A 19,160-nucleotide genomic window follows, 5' to 3' on the forward strand; every position below is an offset into this window, starting at 1 on the left:
AACTCTGAGAGTTACGCCTAGTTTGCCTGCACTTTTCCATTCCCCTTCCCGTTGGCAAACAGAGTCTCCTAAGGGTTACCTTGGTAAGATTTAGGTGGGAAAAAGAACGACAGTCCAGCCAAGAGGCCCTCCGCCATAGCAGATACAGCAAGCTTTGGAAGTCATGTTTCTTCCATGACTCTTGACCTCCTTCTCTGAGCCCAGTTCCGTGCTAGCTCCGTGCGTAAATGAAGACTAAACGCCTGCAAAGTGGGCAAACGAAGCAGCAGAGAAACTCACACCGGGTAATCATGGGGAAAGAAACATTTAACAGTCTTCATATACTCTCATACTTTATTTAATTTAACCCTTATCACAACTGTATCCGTCCAGGCGATCAAACAGGTTCATAGAAGAGACGGTCAGCGACCTGCTCGAGGCCACAACGCTGAGAGCACACAGCCAACGCCCTGCCCCGGGGGCGCAAGCGCCACCGCGCGGCCCGCAGCGGGAGCGCCCCGGGCCTCCGAGAATTCCGGCCCAACGCCCAGAACGTGCGGTGGGCGCCTCCCTTTCTCCTCCCCGGTTCTGCAATAGCTAGCACCGCGCCGGGCTCGCCGGGCTCAGCCGGACGGCCGAAAAGGAGGTCCCTGCGTGGTCTGGGCCTCGCCGCCGCCCCAGGCCCGGCTGACTCCCTGCGTGCTCCAGAGTCGAAGGCGCTCTGAGAAGAGGCAGGTGGCGTCCGGATCCCGCCACGTCTCGGCCCTCGAGGCCCCTCCTGCGCCCCCCAGTACCGGTCCCCGCCGCCGCCCCGGGGCCCGGCTCCGCCCCACCGCCCACGCAGGCCCGCCCACCGCCCGCGGCCGGAAGCCTGGCCGCCTCGCGCTACAAGTGCCTGCGCTGTGGCGCAACCGTGGGCGGTTGGTCGGGCCGCTGAGTCTTACCAGTCAGCGCGAGTCCGGGCGGCCCGGAGGCGGCGTTGCGGCGGGGACGCCCGGCTGGGTGTCCTTCCCAATCCGTGTGTCCTGCGAGCCCGAGTCTGCGGGGCTCTCCTTCCAGCGGCGCGGGGGCTTCGCGGGCCGGGCGGCGCGGCAGAGATGTGCTCAACGCCCGGGCTGCTGACGCCGGGGGCCTCGCTGGTGCTGCGGGTGTCCTTCGTGGACGTGCAGCCCGAGGTGATCCCCGTGCAGCTCTGGGGGCTGGTGGGCGAGCGGCGGGACGAGTACGTGAGGCTGAGCCGGGAGACCCAGGAAGCGGCGGCGGCCGCGCGCGGCCCGTGGGCGCTGGGAGGCCCCTCGGCCTCGCCGGGCGAGCTGTGCCTGGTGCAGGCGGGTCTGCGGTGGCACCGCGGCCGCGTGGTCAGCCGGCAGGCGCAGGAGAGCCGCGTCTTCCTGCTGGACGAGGGTCGCACCATCACGGCCGGCGCGGGCTCCCTGGCGCCTGGGCGCAGCGAGTTCTTCCACCTGCCTTCGGAGGTGCTGGGCTGCGTGGTGGCTGGCCTGGTGCCTGCGGGCGGCGGCGACGGCGGGGGCGAGCCCCAGCACTGGGCTGCCAGTGCCGTGGACTTCCTTAGCAACCTGCAGGGCAAGGAGATGCACGGACGGGTCCTGGACGTGCTGCTGCCCCACCGCCTGGTCCTCCTGGAGGTGCCCGAGCTGTCCCAGCAGATGCAGGAGCTCGGCCTGGCCCGGCAGGTGCCCGACGGCCTTTTCCGCTCCCTGCTCAAGCGCTACCTCTCGGCCACCGCGGCTGTCCTGGGCCCCGGGGCCCCGGTCGTCCCGCGAATCCCGCCCAAGCAGGAGCAGCCTGGCCTGGACTACTTCTACCCCCAGCTGCAGCTGGGCGTGACGGAGCCCGTGGTGGTCACCCAGGTGTGCCATCCCCACCGCATTCACTGCCAGCTCCGCAGCCTCTCGCAGGAGATCCACCGCCTCTCCGAGAGCATGGCCCAGATATATAGGGGTTCCCCCGGGACAGGGGATGAGAACTATACCAGTGCCACCTGGGAGGAGAGGGAGGAGAGCCCAGACAAGCCGGGCTCTCCGTGCGCAGCCTGCGGGTTGGATGGACATTGGTACAGAGCGCTCCTGCTTGAGACTTTCCGGCCCCAGCGCTGTGCCCAGGTACTTCATGTGGACTATGGAAGGAAGGAGTTAGTGAGTTGTAGTAGCCTTCGCTACTTGCTGCCCGAATATTTTCGAATGCCCGTGGTGACATACCCTTGCGCTTTGTACGGACTCTGGGATGGTGGCAGAGGTTGGTCTCGGTCACAGGTCGGTGACCTGAAGGCACTGTTGCTGGGCCAGGCAGTGAACGCAAAGATTGAATTTTACTCTTCCTTTGAGCACGTGTATTACGTCACCCTGTATGGAGAAGATGGGATTAATCTTAACTGTGTGTTCGGAGTACAGTCCTGTTGCTTGGCTGACCGATTCCTTCAGAGCCAGGGAATAGAGGAGGAGGAGGGGGGGCGGGGAGGAGGAACTGGAAACAGCTTTTCAGTCTCAATTTCCTGCTGAAGAAGTGGATGAAGAGATTTCACTCCCAGCCTTGAGATCTATCAGGTTAAAGATGAACGCCTTCTATGATGCCCAGGTGGAGTTTGTGAAAAATCCTTCTGAGTTTTGGATTAGGTTGAGGAAACACAACGGCACCTTCAGCAAATTGATGAGGAGAATGTGCAGTTTCTATGCCTCTGCCAGTAAGCTGGACGGTGTTGTTTTGAAACCTGAAGCCGATGACCTTTGCTGTGTGAAATGGAAAGAAACTGGCTATTATCGGGCTATGGTCACCCGATTAGACGACAAGAGTGTGGATGTATTCTTCGTTGACCGGGGCAATTCAGAAAATATGGACCTGTATGATGTGAGAAAGCTGCTCCCTCAGTTTAGGCGGCTACCAGTACTGGCCCTGAGGTGCACCCTGGCTGATATTTGGCCTTTGGGAAAAAATTGGAGCCAGGAGGCAATTTCCTTTTTTAAAAAGACTGTGCTCCACAAAGAATTAGTTATCCATGTCCTTGATAAGCAGGACAGTCAGTATGTTATTGAGATTCTTGATGAATCAAGAACAGGGGAAGAAAACATTAGTAAGGTAATTGCTCAGGCTGGATTTGCCAAGTATCAGGAATTTGAAACAAAGGAAAATATTTGCGTAAGTGCACACTCTCCAGGGCATGTTGCAAACCATTCTACTGCAGACAATAACAAAATATCTTCTGCTAAGAAGGAAGTAGAACACAAAGTCAAGAGAGAGGGTGAAACTACAGCTGTTCCAGAAACTGTGAATAACACAACAGTTGTGACAAACGTTTCAACTGGACTAGTTGTACAGGGCAAAGAGAAAAGAGTGTCTGTTTATTCTCCTCTTGTACAGAATTTCTTGGACATTAAGCCAGGCTCTTCTTGTAAAGAGGAGCTAGAAGTTGGAAGTACAGTAGAAGTCAAAGTGTCTCATATTGAAAACCCTGGCTATTTCTGGTGCCAGCTGACCAGGAACATAGAAGGATTTAAAGCGCTAATGTGTAGTATTCAGGACCATTGCAAGAATACAGCTACCCCCTACCAGGGAACCACCCCTGCTTGTTTGGCAAAACGAACAGCAAATGGAAAATGGTCCAGAGCTCTGATTACTGGGGCACAATCTTCAGAGCATGTCAACGTCATATTTGTAGATTATGGAGATGAAGAAACGGTATCTGTGAAGAATATTTATTCAATTAGTGAAGAGTTTCTCAAGGTTAAGGTTCAAGCTTTTAGGTGCAGCCTTTATAATTTAATTCAACCAATGGGTCACAATCCTTTTGTTTGGGATGAAAAGGCAATCCAAGCTTTTAGTGAATTTGTGCATGAGGCATGGGAAGACAATCTAGAATTAAAATGCACAATATTTGCTTTGGCTTCCGTTCACGTTGAAGAGCTGTTTAATGTCGTGGATTTGCTAACACCTTTCCAGAGCGCATGCCATTTTTTGGTAGAACAGAGACTTGCAAGACCAGTAAAACTTCAGAAGCCTCTGGAGCCCTCTGTTCAGCTCCATTCTTACTACTATTCTACACATGATATGAAAATTGGAAGTGAAGAATCAGTGTATGTAACACATGTCGATGACCCTTGGACATTTTATTGCCAGCTGGGAAGAAATGCAAATATTTTAGAACAGTTGTCATATCATATTACACAATTAAGTAAAGTTTTGCTGAATTTAAAAACATCTCCCTTGGTCCCTGGCACATTGTGCCTTGCCAGGTATACTGACGGGAACTGGTATAGGGGGATAATCATAGAAAAAGAACCAAATAAAGTCTTCTTTGTTGATTTTGGGAATATTTATGTGGTAACAAATCATGATCTGCTTCCAATACCTAGCAATGCATATGACGTCTTACTTTTGCCCATGCAAGCCATTAAATGTTCATTATCTGATATTCCTGATCATATACCAGAAGAAGTTACAATGCAGTTTCAGGAGACTATTTCAGATAAGTCATTGAAGGCTTTGGTTGTAGCAAAGAATCCAGATGGAAGACTGATTATAGAACTATACGATGACAGTATTCAAATTAATGCTAATATGAATGAGAAGTTAGGACTCCTGGGTTGCAAAGGTGGGACAAGAAAAAAAGAAAGTGAAGCACTCCTCTCTACAACTGAAACTCTTGAAGCAAAAAAGGAAGCTGTGAAGTTGTCACCTACAGAGTATTTAAGTAAATCAATAGAGAACAAATCAGACAGTATGGCGATCTTAGGAGACTCATACAAACCTAAGATGAGCTCAGCATGTAAGGAACTCAAATTTTTATGCAGTTCAATGAAGACAAACTTAGTCACTCAATATCAGCACTCTGTGGCAAATAAAAATAATCAAGCGTCTCCATTACCAGTAGAAAAGAAATTAGAAAGTTCATCTGAGCCCCCTTTGAAAGCCACAAAACTAGAAGCCACTCTTCCAGAGAGAAAAATAGGAGATTCATGTAACAAAGGTTTGCCTCTAAAATTTTCTGAGTTCCCTCAGAAGACTATAATGCCTGGCTTTAAAACAACTGTGTATGTTTCTCATATAAATGACCTTTCAGACTTTTATGTTCAACTAACAGAAGATGAGGCTGAAATTAATCGTCTTTCAGAGAGGTTAAACACTGTTAGAACAAGGCCTGAATATTATGCAGGCCCACCTTTGCAAAGAGGAGATATAATATGTGCTGTTTTCCCAGAAGACAATTTATGGTATCGTGCTGTGGTAAAGGAACAACAAGCCAATGACCTTCTCTCTGTGCAGTTTATAGATTATGGCAATGTTTCTGTGGTTCACGCCAACACAATAGGCAAACTTGACCTTGTTAATGCACTATTACCCGGACTGTGCATTCATTGTTCCTTAAGGGGACTTAGGGCTCCTAAGATTTTAAACCATAAGGAAATGATGCATTACTTTTCCCGAAGGACAGAGGAGGCTCAAGTAAGATGCGAATTTGTTCAATTTCAAGAAAAATGGGAAGTTATTCTTGCTGATGAACATGGGATCATAGCAGAAGATATGATGAGCAGATATGCTTTCAGTGAAAAATCTCAAATAGGACTTTCTACCCAGATAATTAAAGGTGGCTGTCCAAAGTCTGTCAACAAAACAGACGTAGACACTTCTGTATTTCTTAACTGGTATAATCCAAAGATGAAGATGATACGAGCTTATGCCACGGTGATCGATGGACCTGAATATTTTTGGTGTCAGTTTGCAGACACAGAGAAACTTCAGTATTTAGAAGTGGAAGTACAAACTGCTGGAGAGCAGGTGACAGCTTGGAGAAGCTGCATCCCCTGCCCTCATATTGGAGATCCTTGCATAGTGAGATACAGAGAAGACGGGCATTATTACAGGGCGCTTGTCACCAATATTTGCGAAGATTCTCTTGTGTCCGTCAGGCTTGTGGACTTTGGAAACGTTGAAGACTGTGTGGACCCCAAAGCCCTCTGGAACATCCCTTCTGAACTGTTGGCAGTTCCCATGCAAGCCTTTCCATGTTGCCTCTCAGGATTTAATATTTCAGAAGGTGCATGCCCTCAAGAGGGAAATGACTACTTTTATGAAATAGTAACAGAAGATATGTTGGAGATAACAATATTAGAAATCAAAAGGGATGTTTGTGATATCCTTTTAGCCATCGTTGACATGAAAAGCAAAGGCGAAAGTATTAGTGAGAAAATGAAGAAATATTCTAAGATTGGTATGAGTGACAGTGACCTGCCCTATGAAAAAAATGGCCCAGACATAAAGGGAGCTCTTGGGTCCCCCAGTCCCGATGTTGGACTTCAGAAACCAAGTAGCAAAGCTGGACAAGAGAAAGCACTCTATGTCGAATCACAGACAGGTAAGCTCTTGGAAAGAATTGACAAAGACTTAAGCATCATTGAAACCAAACCAGGTAAATTCTTTGACCCCGAAACTGATAACATTTTTGAAACTTTTGAAAACCCAGGCAAAGAGGAAATTGGCACTGAGATGCTGGAAGGTAAAGTCGAGTGCCATCTGGGTGACAGAGCAAAGTTTGATGATAAATACCTAATTACAGGATTTAGCACATTGTCACCACATGCCACCGAAACAAAGGAGGTACTGGAACTGAATTCCCTTGAGGTGGTGCTTTCTCCTGATGATGAGTCCAAAGAATTCCTGGAGCTGGAATCCATTGAATTGCAGCATTCCTTAGTTGCAGATGAGGAGAAAGAAGAGCTGGGCCTGGTGCCTCTGTCTGTGCCTCTTCCCCAAGGCTGTGACCCAGCGGCCACCCCGCCACCATGGCCAGGGCTACTGCCCCTCAACTGTGAAGCCGAGAAACAGCCTGAACTAGAATTACCTACAGCCCAGCTGTGTCTAGAGGACAAAATAAACCCTTTGTCTTTAAGAGTTAGTCAGAAAACCCAAGAATCCCTGTGTGCTGACGACACAAGAAGGTCCAGTTGTGCGGGATGCTTTGATGAGGAGCATAGGCTGTGCCAGCACGGAAAGACTTGCTATGCCAAGATGCAGATTGAAATGAATATCTATAAAGAAGAATTTACAGAGTATATATCTCTGTTTAGAGATGCCGTGTCATCGTTGAACTCTCTGTTTTCTGAAGAAGAACCCAGAAGGAAACACAATCACGCTTTACCAGATCATGTCTCGGGTACGTGTGTTTTTTTGTTGTTGTTGTTGTTTTTTCCCATTCGCTTTTACTTAACTTAGTGAAAAGTACTTATTTGTTTTAAAGAAAAGAGAATAATTCTTATTTGAATTTTTAAAATATTAATTTGGGGGAGGGAAGATTAAAACCTGAGAAGAGAATCAGATTTGGATTTTACGAAGGGTATTTTAAACGTGGGTAATTAAGTAGTAAAATCAACGTAAAATAATTCTTTATATGCTGGGTGAAATGCTGAATTATTAATTTTGCTTTTAAAAATAGAATGCTTCAAGTCTGTGTCTCCAAAAAGAAATCACATTTAAAATATAAACAAATCATCTCTAAAATCAAGAGGTTATGTTTTTTGGTAAGTTTTGAAAAATATAGTGTTCCTTTGCCAAGCATAATGTAGGCATGAATTTACAGTAGGGATCATTTCAGCACAGTTTTAAGAATTAACTGTTTTGCTTCATCATATACCTTGCCATTCGTTTAGAAGCCCTTAAAAAAATGGAGTTACGGAGCCTGTATTAATCAAGAAAGTTTACAGCCATGAGTAAATATTGGAGAACATGTTTTGTCATTAACTTTTTTATAAATTATTTTTGCTGCTATTTTCTTGGCTACTTAACGAGATTTGAAATTTACACAAAACAGCTATCTTTTAGGGTTTTTTAAAATACTCAATGTTAGACTTTTTAAGTGTCAAGTTTTATATTATTAGATTTGAGCCATTGTACAAAATAGAGAAAACAATAGATTAAGGAGAATGAAAATCATCATAATCCCACCACCAAGAAATGGCCACTGTGAATGCTGTGATGGTGTATATACTTCCTTCCTGACGTTTCTCACCCTTTCTGTGTGTGTCTACTTACATACAGTTTAAAAAACTAACTAGAGATCGTACTGTCATACAGTGTTGAATCCTGCGTTTTAATCCCTTAAATATGCTTTCAAAAATATTTTAGTTTTGTAGTATGCCATCCTGTGGATGTATGGTAATTTATTTAAATACCACCCTGGATTTTTAGTCCTCATTGTCACATTTTAATAATAAGTAACAGCTTTGTGATAAAAATGTCTGCTCACTTGTATGTACCATGCTGCTTTCCTGTAGAAATGGCTGTTGTAACCACAGACCACATTACATGTGGCAATAATAGCCAGCTTTAAGTAGTAACTCTCAATGTTAGAAATCAGATTCACATCCTTAAAAAAACAGCACATCACGGTCGTGTTTTTTGAGGAGAGCGGTAAGGAATTATACGGGGAAGGGCCACTGGAAGAATTTAAAAATAAAATCGAGGGAGGGAGACTTAGAACATGTTGTACCATATGTGATATTGATGATACGAGAATAGTAAATGCATCTTAGGGAAATGCTTTGCTTGCATATCTTTAAGGAATTAAGAGGTATGCATTGAGTCTTGCTCTATTCAATCTGGCAGCTCAACCAGAGAACACCTACACTCTGAAAGGATTTACTGTCGGATCCAAATGTGTTGTGTGGTCAAGTCTAAGAAACATGTGGTCTAAATGTGAGATTTTGGAAATAGCTGAAGAAGGCACAAGGGTATGTAAAACTGAAGTACTTTGTCTCAAAATGTACTTGCAGATTGTTAAGGAAATTTTACCAAACTTTATCAGAGTAGAAAATCCAATTGCATAGATTATTTACCTGCTCATTCCCCCTGATAATTTGATGCAGTGCAAAAATCATTTTAAAAGTTCATATATAAGCATCCAAGGCTCTTTCATCTCCCTTACTCCCGAAATCCTATCTATCAGTCAGTGAGTTCTGCGCTTTCCACTTCTTATCTTAGTTAAAACTTTTTATACCTAATGCCACTGTCTTAAGTCTCTCGTTTCATGGCTAGATGCCTCTAATAACCTTCTATTGGTTTACTTCTAGTCTTTATTCAATTGATTCTCCACACTGCCAGTGTGGAGTTTGTCAAATGCAAATCTGACTCCATCATTCGCTTGTGGAAAACCTCTTGGAAACCTCCAGTAGATTGTGTTTTTCCTGTGGTCTGAAAACCACCTTAATCAGAATCACCTGGCACATTTCTTAAATGTATTGATAGATTCCTGGACCTTGCCCTGGCTGGCTGATTGAGAATTTCCAGGGGAAGGACCAGGAACGTATACTCTTGCACCATGAAAATTTGAGATCCTCAAGTCTAGAAAAGTCATTAACACGCCACAGGAGGTTCTCTGGGGTTGAGCATGCATGTACCTCTCCAGCCTTAGGTCTTACTCCTTTGAGTTTTGTATCTTATATTAGATGAACACCATACTGCTTGATTTCTCTTATATATACTCTTGTGTTTGGCTTCTTTGATATAGTTAATAATGCAGTTCTATTTGCCTGTATTCTGTCCCCTTGCCAAACTGGTTAATTTCCACTTATCTTTAAAAGATTAGCAATTGCCTCTTCCAGGAAGCATTCGCTAGCATTATTTTCTAAATCTCTCCATCTCTTCACTCCTCTCTGTCCCCCACCAACAAAAGCTTTATACCTGTATTGTATTCCTATACCTCCTATTGCAGGAGTCTGTACTTCCTACACTGTATTGTAATTGTCTGCTTAGTGGTCTGTTTCTCCACCAAATTTTGAACTTCTTGAGATCTAAATTTTATGCCTTTGATCTCTAGGCATAGATACTCAATGTACGTTTTTTGAACTGAAGTACCATTGAGTTGAAATGTAATATTGATGTTTAATAAAATCATTTAATTACCTTTTAAAGTATTTCATTTTAAAAACGGTTGCTGTGGTACATAAATCAGTTACAGCTTTTGGAATGACCAGTTTTTACTATTTTTTTTCTCCTGTAGGTTTTGAACCTTTCAAATGGTATGGAAGAGGTAGTGAACCCTGAGAATGTCTGGAATGGTATACCCAAATTGGATAAGAGTCCATGTGAGGTATGGGTTTATGTAAATAGTAATTAATGAGAGTGTTCTCTTTCATTCTGAATAGTTCATTCTGGAACTATTTCCAAAGCCCTTGTGTTTAGGAATAATAGAGGAAAAAATACTACTATTGTAATAATAACGGTGGAAAATAGCAATAACGCAATGTTTCTAGATTTTATGCCCAGTATCTCTTATTAATGTTTTACTCATTGATTTTCATTTTGGGATTTAAAAAAAGGAAGATTGTTTGGCATTTGTGACCTTTATGCAATACGTTTGATGCAGAAAATCTGGGAATATGGCAAAGTTAAAAAGAGGAAGTATCAATCACCTGTAATACATCCTTCCAAAGGCAAAAGGACTGATCAGTTTGGTTTTCTTTAATAATCTTTCTGTTTATATGGAATATAAATATATCATCTACATATTTTGAACATGGTTGATTTCACTGTACATTCAGTTTTATATTCTGTGTTCTTCATTTAAGATTATACGGTAGGCAATCTCCCATGCTGTTATTATGTCTAGACATTTGAGTTTATCCTGTTTGCAGTTCGTTGAACTTCTTGCTACAAAATCTGTATCTGGTAGTTCCAGTATCTCGTCATGGCAGGGTTTTCATCTACTGATTGTCTTAAGAAATGATTAGCCTTTCCTCATTCGTTGTATGTTGAGTAATTTTGGATTATATTCTGAATGTTTTGAATATGATGTTGTAAGACTTTGGAGGCTGTTAAAATCTTCTGGAAAATGTTAAAGTTTTTGTTTTAGCAGGTGGTCAACCTGATTAGGTTCATACCACAGGTTCTCTCTCTCTCTCTCTGTGTTTGGTGGTTCCAGTGTCAGTTTAGTCTTCAACGTCTTTGCTATAATGTTTGGGCCTGCCCAGGGCATAAGCCATGGAGGGGTTAGTCTAGAACTTGGGCAGAGGTTTATACAGTCACTCAGGGATTAAAGACTTAGCTATGCTTTTCTTTTCTTGATTCTGTTCTGCATTTGCATCGTTCGGGATGACCTTAGGTTCACATATAATATTAGCGGTTCAAATTTTCCAATTCCTTTCCTCTCTGAGATTTCCTCCATACTCTGTGGCTCCAAGGGTCCTCTCTTATTCAGCCCCCAGAGGCTCCGTTTCCTGGTCCTCTGGCCAGAAAGCATGCTTCTCCCAGTGTTTCCCTGGGGGCTGACCAGGCAGTTCTGTCTGACAGGCCTGCCTCTGGCGTGAAGCAGATAGAGAAAAGAGAGAGAAAACCCCCACACCCCACCCCCTGCCTCTGGACTCTTCAGATAACAAAGGGATGTTTTCCTCAATCCACTGGCCAGCGTCTTCTCTCAGATTTGTAGGTGCCTGCGCTTTGACTGCTGTGCAGAAAAAAAGAAAAACAGTGAAGGGATATCCGCCCCCCCCCCACGCCCCACCCCTTAGTGTTCGGGGCCTCTTTCTCCACTCCGCTGGCTAGAAAGAGGGGATTTCGCTCTGTTTTGCTGCCCACCCCAGCCTGGCAGCTCTGATTTGGCCCAACATCTGGTCAAAAAACAGGAGAAAAGGCAGAAAAAAAGAGAAAAAAAACAAAACAAAACAAGAAAACCAACAACCCTGTGAAACTCACCCCTGTTTTGGGTCATTATTCAAGTTTTTACTACAGTCCTTCTATATTTCTGATCCCATTTACTTTTGAGAAGCCTCAGATAGTTGCTTTTTGTATTCTCTCCAGAATTTTCCATTGTAATCAGTGTAAGTCAGCTTGCTCCATCTTGGCTGCCACCAGAAGGCCATAGCTGCATAATATTACATGACATTACTGGACAATGATTCATTAAACCATTTCTCCTCTTGTTGGGCATTTAGGTCATTGAATTTGTTCACTATAAAAAAAATCATTGACCTTCTTCACCTCTTGAAAGCTGAAAATTGGAAAAGGACACTTTAGTCCCTGCATGGAATGCTACAGTGGAGATAGTCCAGATAAATGGGTATTTGAAGAATAGAAAATATACTTGATGTTATTCTTCATTATAAAATCAAATTGGCATAGTCTTAATAGGATTACTTTTTGTTGTTCACCGTTTTTCTGGTGTATCTATGGTCCCCTTTCTGATTTTAATTATTTTGTATTTATAATAAAGAAGTGGTAGTAATCCAACGGTTTCTTTTGTTAGGCTGTATTCCGGACAGTGGGAAAAGATCTTCACCGCCTGTCATTGGATGATACTGTGGTCAAAGGTAACTTGTGTTTTTAAAACAAAATACTTTTACCAACCAGAATTGCCAAGTCTTTAAGGTACGATTACCCTGAATCCCTCAGATAAAAATGGTTCATCCATTTCCTTGGATGTTAGTAGCAGGAAAATAAAAACCACTTCAGCTAAAAATGGTGATAAGTAAACAAGAAGAGGATTTCTTGAAATACAGGGAATTTGTTGATTGAATCAATCTTGAAGGTGTATGATAAATTCATATTTTAAAGGATTTTTTCAGTGTTAGCTCAGATGTTCAAATGATCTTTGTTAAATAATCTCTTGGAACTTCTTTTGAGATTTTTAGTGTATATGATGATTCCGTTTTTTGGATGTTCCTGGTTATTGCATGGTCTTGTTTGTAAGTAGCACACTGATTCTTAGATTGAGGCACATAGAGAATGAAATCATCTTTTGGTGACTTTAGTATTATGTGAAAAATACGCACTAATGAAAGAGAACAAAGAACTAATTGGTTATCAGCCTTGCCAAATATCATCCTAGAAAAATATAAAATATGCCAATTTCATAACCTTTTTAGAGAAGTTTTATATGATAATAGGTACAATGTGAGGACCAAAATATTTTTAAAAATCACGTCAGTCGGAATAATTCCCTGTAGTAATTAGAATGCTCACCTCTTCCCTCTCCCCATTTTTAGAGGACGTTAATTTTGTCATGGTAGCATCCATGTAAAGAATTTTCTTGGGACTTCCTTGGCGGTCCACGGGTTAGGACGTGGCGCTTCCACTGCAGGGGGCACAGGTTCGATCCTGCTTGGGGAACTAAGGTCCTGCATGCTGCAGCATGGCCCCCTGCCACAAAAAAAAAAAAAAAAAAATTCTTATTTTTATGTTTCTTTCTCAACTTGAGGTTTTTCTCTTCTTGTTTCAGAAAAGAGGTCTGGAGACGATAGAGATTTAACTGTGCATCCATAAATGTGGCCAATCAGTCAGAAGCTGCTCTTAAACAAGTGCCACCTCACCCAGACCAACAGAATATTTCAGAAAATTGAGAGCACCTAATCATAAGAAGTTGTCGTTTCGAAAAGTTTGATATGTGTCAAAAACAAAACAGATCTCAGGCTGCCTGTGTAGTGTATTTATAGTGCTATTTCTGTATATACGGAGCTGGGATCTTTCCTCTCCCTTTAAACGTGTTATCTTTCTAATCAGTTGGATTTATTTTGCTAAACAGTTTGCTAACACATTACTCACACTGCAAAAAAAACTATTTGGGTTTCTTCTGAATATAGTGTTTAAAATAGAAAATTATAGGTTTATGACAAGCATATTATATGATGCTACTTGGGAGGATGGCTTTGTTAGCAGTAACTCCTTCAAAATTTTTGTTTTCTTTCTGAAGCTTTGCCTTTCTGTCTAGTTTTGACTAATATTCTGTTTGAATTTAGAAGTATACTAATATGACACAAGATTTGAATAAAGTGTGTCCTTAAAAGTGTAGTGGTGTCATTTCATTAAAAAGGAAATATCTGTGGTTCTGGAATATCTGTAGTCATGGAATGAACCACCATTCTACAATTGGGGGAAACATAGTAATATTAAACATTAGCTTTTATGTGTTAATCACTCAGTTGGTACTTTAAATGCATTTTCTCATTTAATCCTTGATTCTGAGGTGCATATTAATGTTATCCACATTTTATAGGTGAGACAATTGAAGCTTTTTAGAGAAGGTAAATAATTTGCCTAATGTCAAAGAGCTAGCAAATCTCGGAGGCTTGATCAAACCTAGACCCATCTAACTTCAAAGCCCATGCTTTTAAAGCATGGTTTTGCATAAGTGGTAGTATGCAAAGTATAGGTCCTAGCTTTAGGAAACAGATCTTAGCTATATGCTGCTTACTAGATATGTGACCTGGGTAGGTTATTATAACATTGTTGAGTCTTGACCTTCCTCATCTGTAAAATGGGGTTAATAAAACCTTTCTTGCAGTGTTTTAAGACTAGAAATAATTTATGTAAAGTGCCAGAAAAGGAGTAGGCATTTGATAAATATTTCCTTCTCTCCCCCAAAAGATACTCAGTATGCACTATGGTAGGTTGTAGTTTTTAAACTTTAACTCACTGGATCCTTTCAGCATCAGCATGTGCCACCAACAAAGGATTTTAAAGAGGTGCTATTGAATGGGACATCAGTACAATTGGAATGGTTATCCATTTCTAAAATGAGTAAAGAGGTTTGCTACATGTGAATGGGGAAAAAGATGTATGTATATGAAACATTATGAGACCCTGAAGCCTGATGGGAATAGTGAGAATTAAGAACCTTAAAAGTTGGGTATAATTTCAGTAAGTAAAAAGGAGAGGGTTCTGCATTAAACGTAATTGAGGTAGATGAGTATATTCCTTGTTCCTGGGATAATGATTAGACACATTTAGCTCATTCATGTAGGAGATATATTTGTGAATTAATTACTGGGAGAAAAGGTCAGAGAAGATGCATTAGGGTCGGATTATGGAAAGCCATCAGTTTCATGCTAAGCAGTTTAACTCTCTATTTAAAAACGTTTAATCTGAACAGTTAGAGTAGAAATCATATTTCTCAAAATGAGTGTTTTTGCACATGAAAACATTAAGATACGCCTGAGTGCCAAATCAGAAAACACAGTTACTTATTAACTGGGCAAAAGGAATAGGGGTAGAATAGTTAACCAGGCTTGCTTACTAAGTACTGATTATCCTTGTTCACACAGGCTTTAATTAAACTTAATTATGGAGAATTCATAGGAACAAGACCATTCTTAGACCAAAATATACTTAACTGATGAGTGGCAGAAATGTTTATACCCCTTGGGAAACAAAATACATTTTCCATGACTCCCAGAAACATAAGTGCACAAATCTTTCAGCTATCTTTTTACCTCCATTTATTGTGCTTTTCCCCTCCCACTACTACACATAAAATTAAAAACATTCATTAAATATCAATAAAACTAGTGGAAAATGAAACAGTTAAAATTATGTCCTTTCTTATCTGTTGCAGCTTTCGGGTGAATCAGTGATTTAATGTGTGATGGCTGGAATCGTGGGCCTGTCTTATGTAGCTTTCTTTAGTAAATAGAGTGCCTCAGAGGTAAACCATTAAAGTAAATGCAGACAAATTACCAACTTGCTTTAATCTGCTGCCTTTGCTTTGTCACCAATATTCTTACCCCCATCCATTCCCCGTTTAGTCATTATATTGAAATTGTGCAGTCCCGCCCATCCCACGGTAAAGCAATGGCTTTATTATCCGCTTGGTCTGATTTCTCTCACCATGACCCAAGGTCAAAGGGAAGCGCTACCAAATCCCACCCAGAAGACCATGTTGCTAAAACTCAATTCTACTGCTTATAATAGAAAAAAAAAGAGGCAAGAAAATCTGTTTTTATTATGTTTTTAGGGAGTGTTAGGTCATTGTAACACATTTTCAATGGCATGATGCCTGTTTTAATATACTTGTCCATTAAAGTAATGTAAAATCAGTTTTTTATTGTGACACCGAGAAAGGATCACTTTAGTAAAACTAAAATTTAGGCTGGTATGATTTTTATATGTAGCAGTCTTTCTTTACATTTAAAGGAAAAAAATCTTAATCCAAGCTTCAATCACTATTGTGGTATAGCCTACATTTTCAAATATGAGTTATTTGAGAAAATACATTAAAATCATACACACACACACACACACACACTTTTAGACAGTTTTTAAACAAGACTTTTTAAAAAGTTCTTTTAATCTGAATTCGGCTTCTGTATTCCTGTAGAGTTCTGCAGGGTGGCATGGTGGTTGGTTGTGTCAATGTTAGTTCCTGGAATAAGATTGTCATCTTCCCCTTCAATTAAAGAATCCCACTGATCAAAATCTTTCTGAAGTCCTGTAAAATACAAATGTCACTAAACATATTCAACTTCGGAAAGTGTTAAACAGTTCAGTGCCTCTAGGTGGCACCCTAGCCTCACAAACGACCCACACTGCGTCACCGTTATGGAGGCAAGGTGCTCTGTGTGAGCTCTGTGTGAGCTCTGCGTGGCTGCAACATCTGAATGACAGATGGGATTGAGGCACTATGCTGTCCGAATCCTCTGCTTGGAAATCTGCCCCAGGCTTCACAGAAAGACTATTAGCTCTAACAGGTACGCTTGCTGCCTGTGATGCATAGTATGCAAAGCAGCAAAATTAAATTGTTTTCAAATGGACTGACTGCAGTGTTCCATTGTAAACCGACTGGGAACAGTCAAAATGGGACTCATGCACAGTTAAGATAGACAGTTTTTTCCTGAGAATCATCTGGTTTATGTCAGGAAAGAAGATCCCTTTCTTACCTAAATGCTTTTGCAAGAATGCTAAGGAAGCTTTGTTGCTAAGACCCATGGCTACATTTGAATCTATTTCTCCTTTCAGTGTGAATATGTAGCCAATTATTTTGCCAGTTGCAAAAGTGAAGTCAACAAAATTCTGATGGACTGAACCCCTGAAAGAGAAAGGAGACATTTACAAATCACTTTGTTGGACAAAATTATTTCTGTAGTTACCGTGCAGGAAAGATGCTGGCCTGGTTGGCCTATTTACGAAAACCAAGGAAACAAAACTTGTAGATTTGATCTTCTTAGATGTACTTGAGGGTCACAAAGCTGTTCATTTAGGGGTCCTAGAGTATATATTCTTCCTCCCCTCTAGATCAATAAGGCAAAGATTCCTGTCTTGCTTGGCATCTTGGTTTTAGAAGAGATGATTCCAGCTTTGTAGAGGACATGATTACTTTCAATTTGAGTAGGTGGAATGTTTTATATGTTGAGGGTCCCTGAACTCAGAACCAGAATCCTGCCCCCTTACCACCACACTTAACTGGATATCTATTTGCTGCTGGGCAAAAACACTTTGCATTTAAGCCTTGGATTAAGTAGGTTAAAAGACAGACAAAATTTTGCCTTGTATTATTTAACCTGTAAGCACCTCATAAATATCCCTTATTGATGGACTTGAAATTCACCAACAGCCTAACATCAAATAGAATGGCCATTTTTTTTAAACATCTTTATTGGAGTATAATTGCTTTACAATGGTGTGTTAGTTTCTGCTTTATAACAAAGTGAATCAGTTATACATAAACATATATCCCCATATCTCTTCCCTCTTGTGACTCCCTCCCTCCCACCCTCCCTATCCCACCCTTCTAGGTGGTCACAAAGCACCGAGCTGATCTCCCTGATCTCCCTGTGCTATGCGGCTGCTTCCCACTAGCTATCTGTTTTACATTTGGTAGTGTATATATGTCCATGCCACTCTCTCACTTTGTCCCAGCTTACCCTTCCCCCTCCCCATATCCTCAAGTCCATTCTCCAGTAGGTCTGCGTCTTTATTCCCGTCTTGCCCCTAGGTTCTTCATGACCTGTTTTTTTTTTTTTCTTAGATTCCATATATATGTGTTAGCATACGGTATTTGTTTTTCTCTTTCTGACTTACTTCATTCTGTATGACATACTCTAGGTCCATCCACCTCACTACAAATAACTCAATTTTGTTTCTTTTTATGGCTGAGTAATATTCCATTGTGTATGTGTATATATATATATATATATATATATATATATATATATATATACATATATATGTGTGTATATATATATATATATACATATACACATATATATATGTATATATATATGCCACATCTTCTTTATCCATTCATCTGTTGATGGGCACTTAGGTTGCTTCCATGTCCTGGCTATTGTAAACAGAGCTGCAGTGGACATTGTGGTACATGACTCTTTTTGAATTATGGTTTTCTCGGGGTATATGCCCAGTAGTGGGATTGCTGGGTCACGGGTTCAATCCCTGGTCCAGGAAGATCCCACATGCCGTGGAGAAACTAAGCCCGTGCGCCACAACTACTGAGCCTGCGCTCTAGGGCCCCGTGAGCCACAACTACTGAGCCCGTGCGCCTAGAGCCCGTGCTCCACGACAAGAGAAGCCACTGCAATGAGAAGCCCGCGCACGCACCGCAACGAAGAGTAGCCCCCGCTCACCGCGACTAGAGAAAGCCCGCGTGCAGCAACAAAGACCCAACACAACCAAAAAAATAAAAATTAAATTAAATCTTAAAAAATAATAATAATGTCTCTTGATCCTTCAAGACCCAATTCTACCCCCATTTCTTCTAAGCAGCCTTTTCTGACCACCTTAATTGGAAAAGAGTCCTCCATTCTCTGTCCTGGGAGTGTTTACTGCCTTTACTGTGTGTGTTTCCTTCTTGCCACCTCTTCTGTGCCCTTCTAAGTAAATCAGGTTTCAGATAAAAGAGGAAGGAGCTCAGTCTTTGCTTTGTAACATCTCATTGTGAGTTCAAAACGCTATTGGGAGTTCTTTTTCACATCCACGATATAAGCATGTTGCTGACCCTTAAAGGGACCCTATTACAGCTTCTGAGAATTTATAAATTCATCTACTTACCGAACAGGTAAACACACTGCAGGTCTCAACAGATGATCTTACTTTTTTTCTAAAGAGTTCTTAGCCTAGCTTACTGATGGAATACTTCCCCCTATCCCAGCCCTAAAAATGTATAGGCTTGCTCTTATATTTAGATAAAAGTAGCATGTATCCTGATGCAAATTTTAATTATCAGCACATGCTATATAATATATTAACATGGTTAATAGTATATTAACATTAATAGTATATTAACACTACTCAAAAATTTGCATTTTAAAAAGAGTAAGTCTAAATGCACTTGGAAACTGAGATTATCTAATATTCTCCCTTATTCCAAGTCTGAACAACAAATTGAATAATTCTAGAGTAGCAACCAAATGATATCTGTTGCTTGTTTATCCAAGTTTCAAGTTTCTGTT

The 19,160-nt window shown here is 41.7% G+C and overlaps 2 protein-coding genes across 3 annotated transcripts in view; one reads left to right on the forward strand and one right to left on the reverse strand.

The window, feature by feature from the left end:
- The first annotated feature begins 1,076 nt into the window (after positions 1–1,076).
- Positions 1,077–13,228, forward strand: TDRD6 (tudor domain containing 6). The gene is given in 5 exon segments (XM_068558470.1): positions 1,077–2,447; positions 2,449–7,144; positions 8,593–8,717; positions 9,986–10,075; positions 13,199–13,228. Coding segments are annotated over 5 exon segments (6,312 nt in total).
- A 2,468-nt stretch (positions 13,229–15,696) lies between these two features.
- PLA2G7 (phospholipase A2 group VII) overlaps positions 15,697–19,160 on the reverse strand; it is a 42,996-nt gene continuing 39,532 nt past the window's right edge. For both annotated transcript variants that reach the window (XM_068557736.1, XM_068557735.1), the window contains 2 exons: positions 16,632–16,780; positions 15,697–16,183 (listed from right to left, as the gene is read on the reverse strand). In XM_068557736.1, the coding sequence (XP_068413837.1) occupies positions 16,041–16,183; positions 16,632–16,780 (292 nt within the window). In that variant the 3' untranslated portion in view covers positions 15,697–16,040. The remainder of the gene's footprint in view (positions 16,184–16,631; positions 16,781–19,160) is intronic.

This window comes from Eschrichtius robustus, chromosome 12 (assembly GCF_028021215.1).
Source record: "Eschrichtius robustus isolate mEscRob2 chromosome 12, mEscRob2.pri, whole genome shotgun sequence".
NCBI lineage: Eukaryota > Metazoa > Chordata > Mammalia > Artiodactyla > Eschrichtiidae > Eschrichtius > Eschrichtius robustus.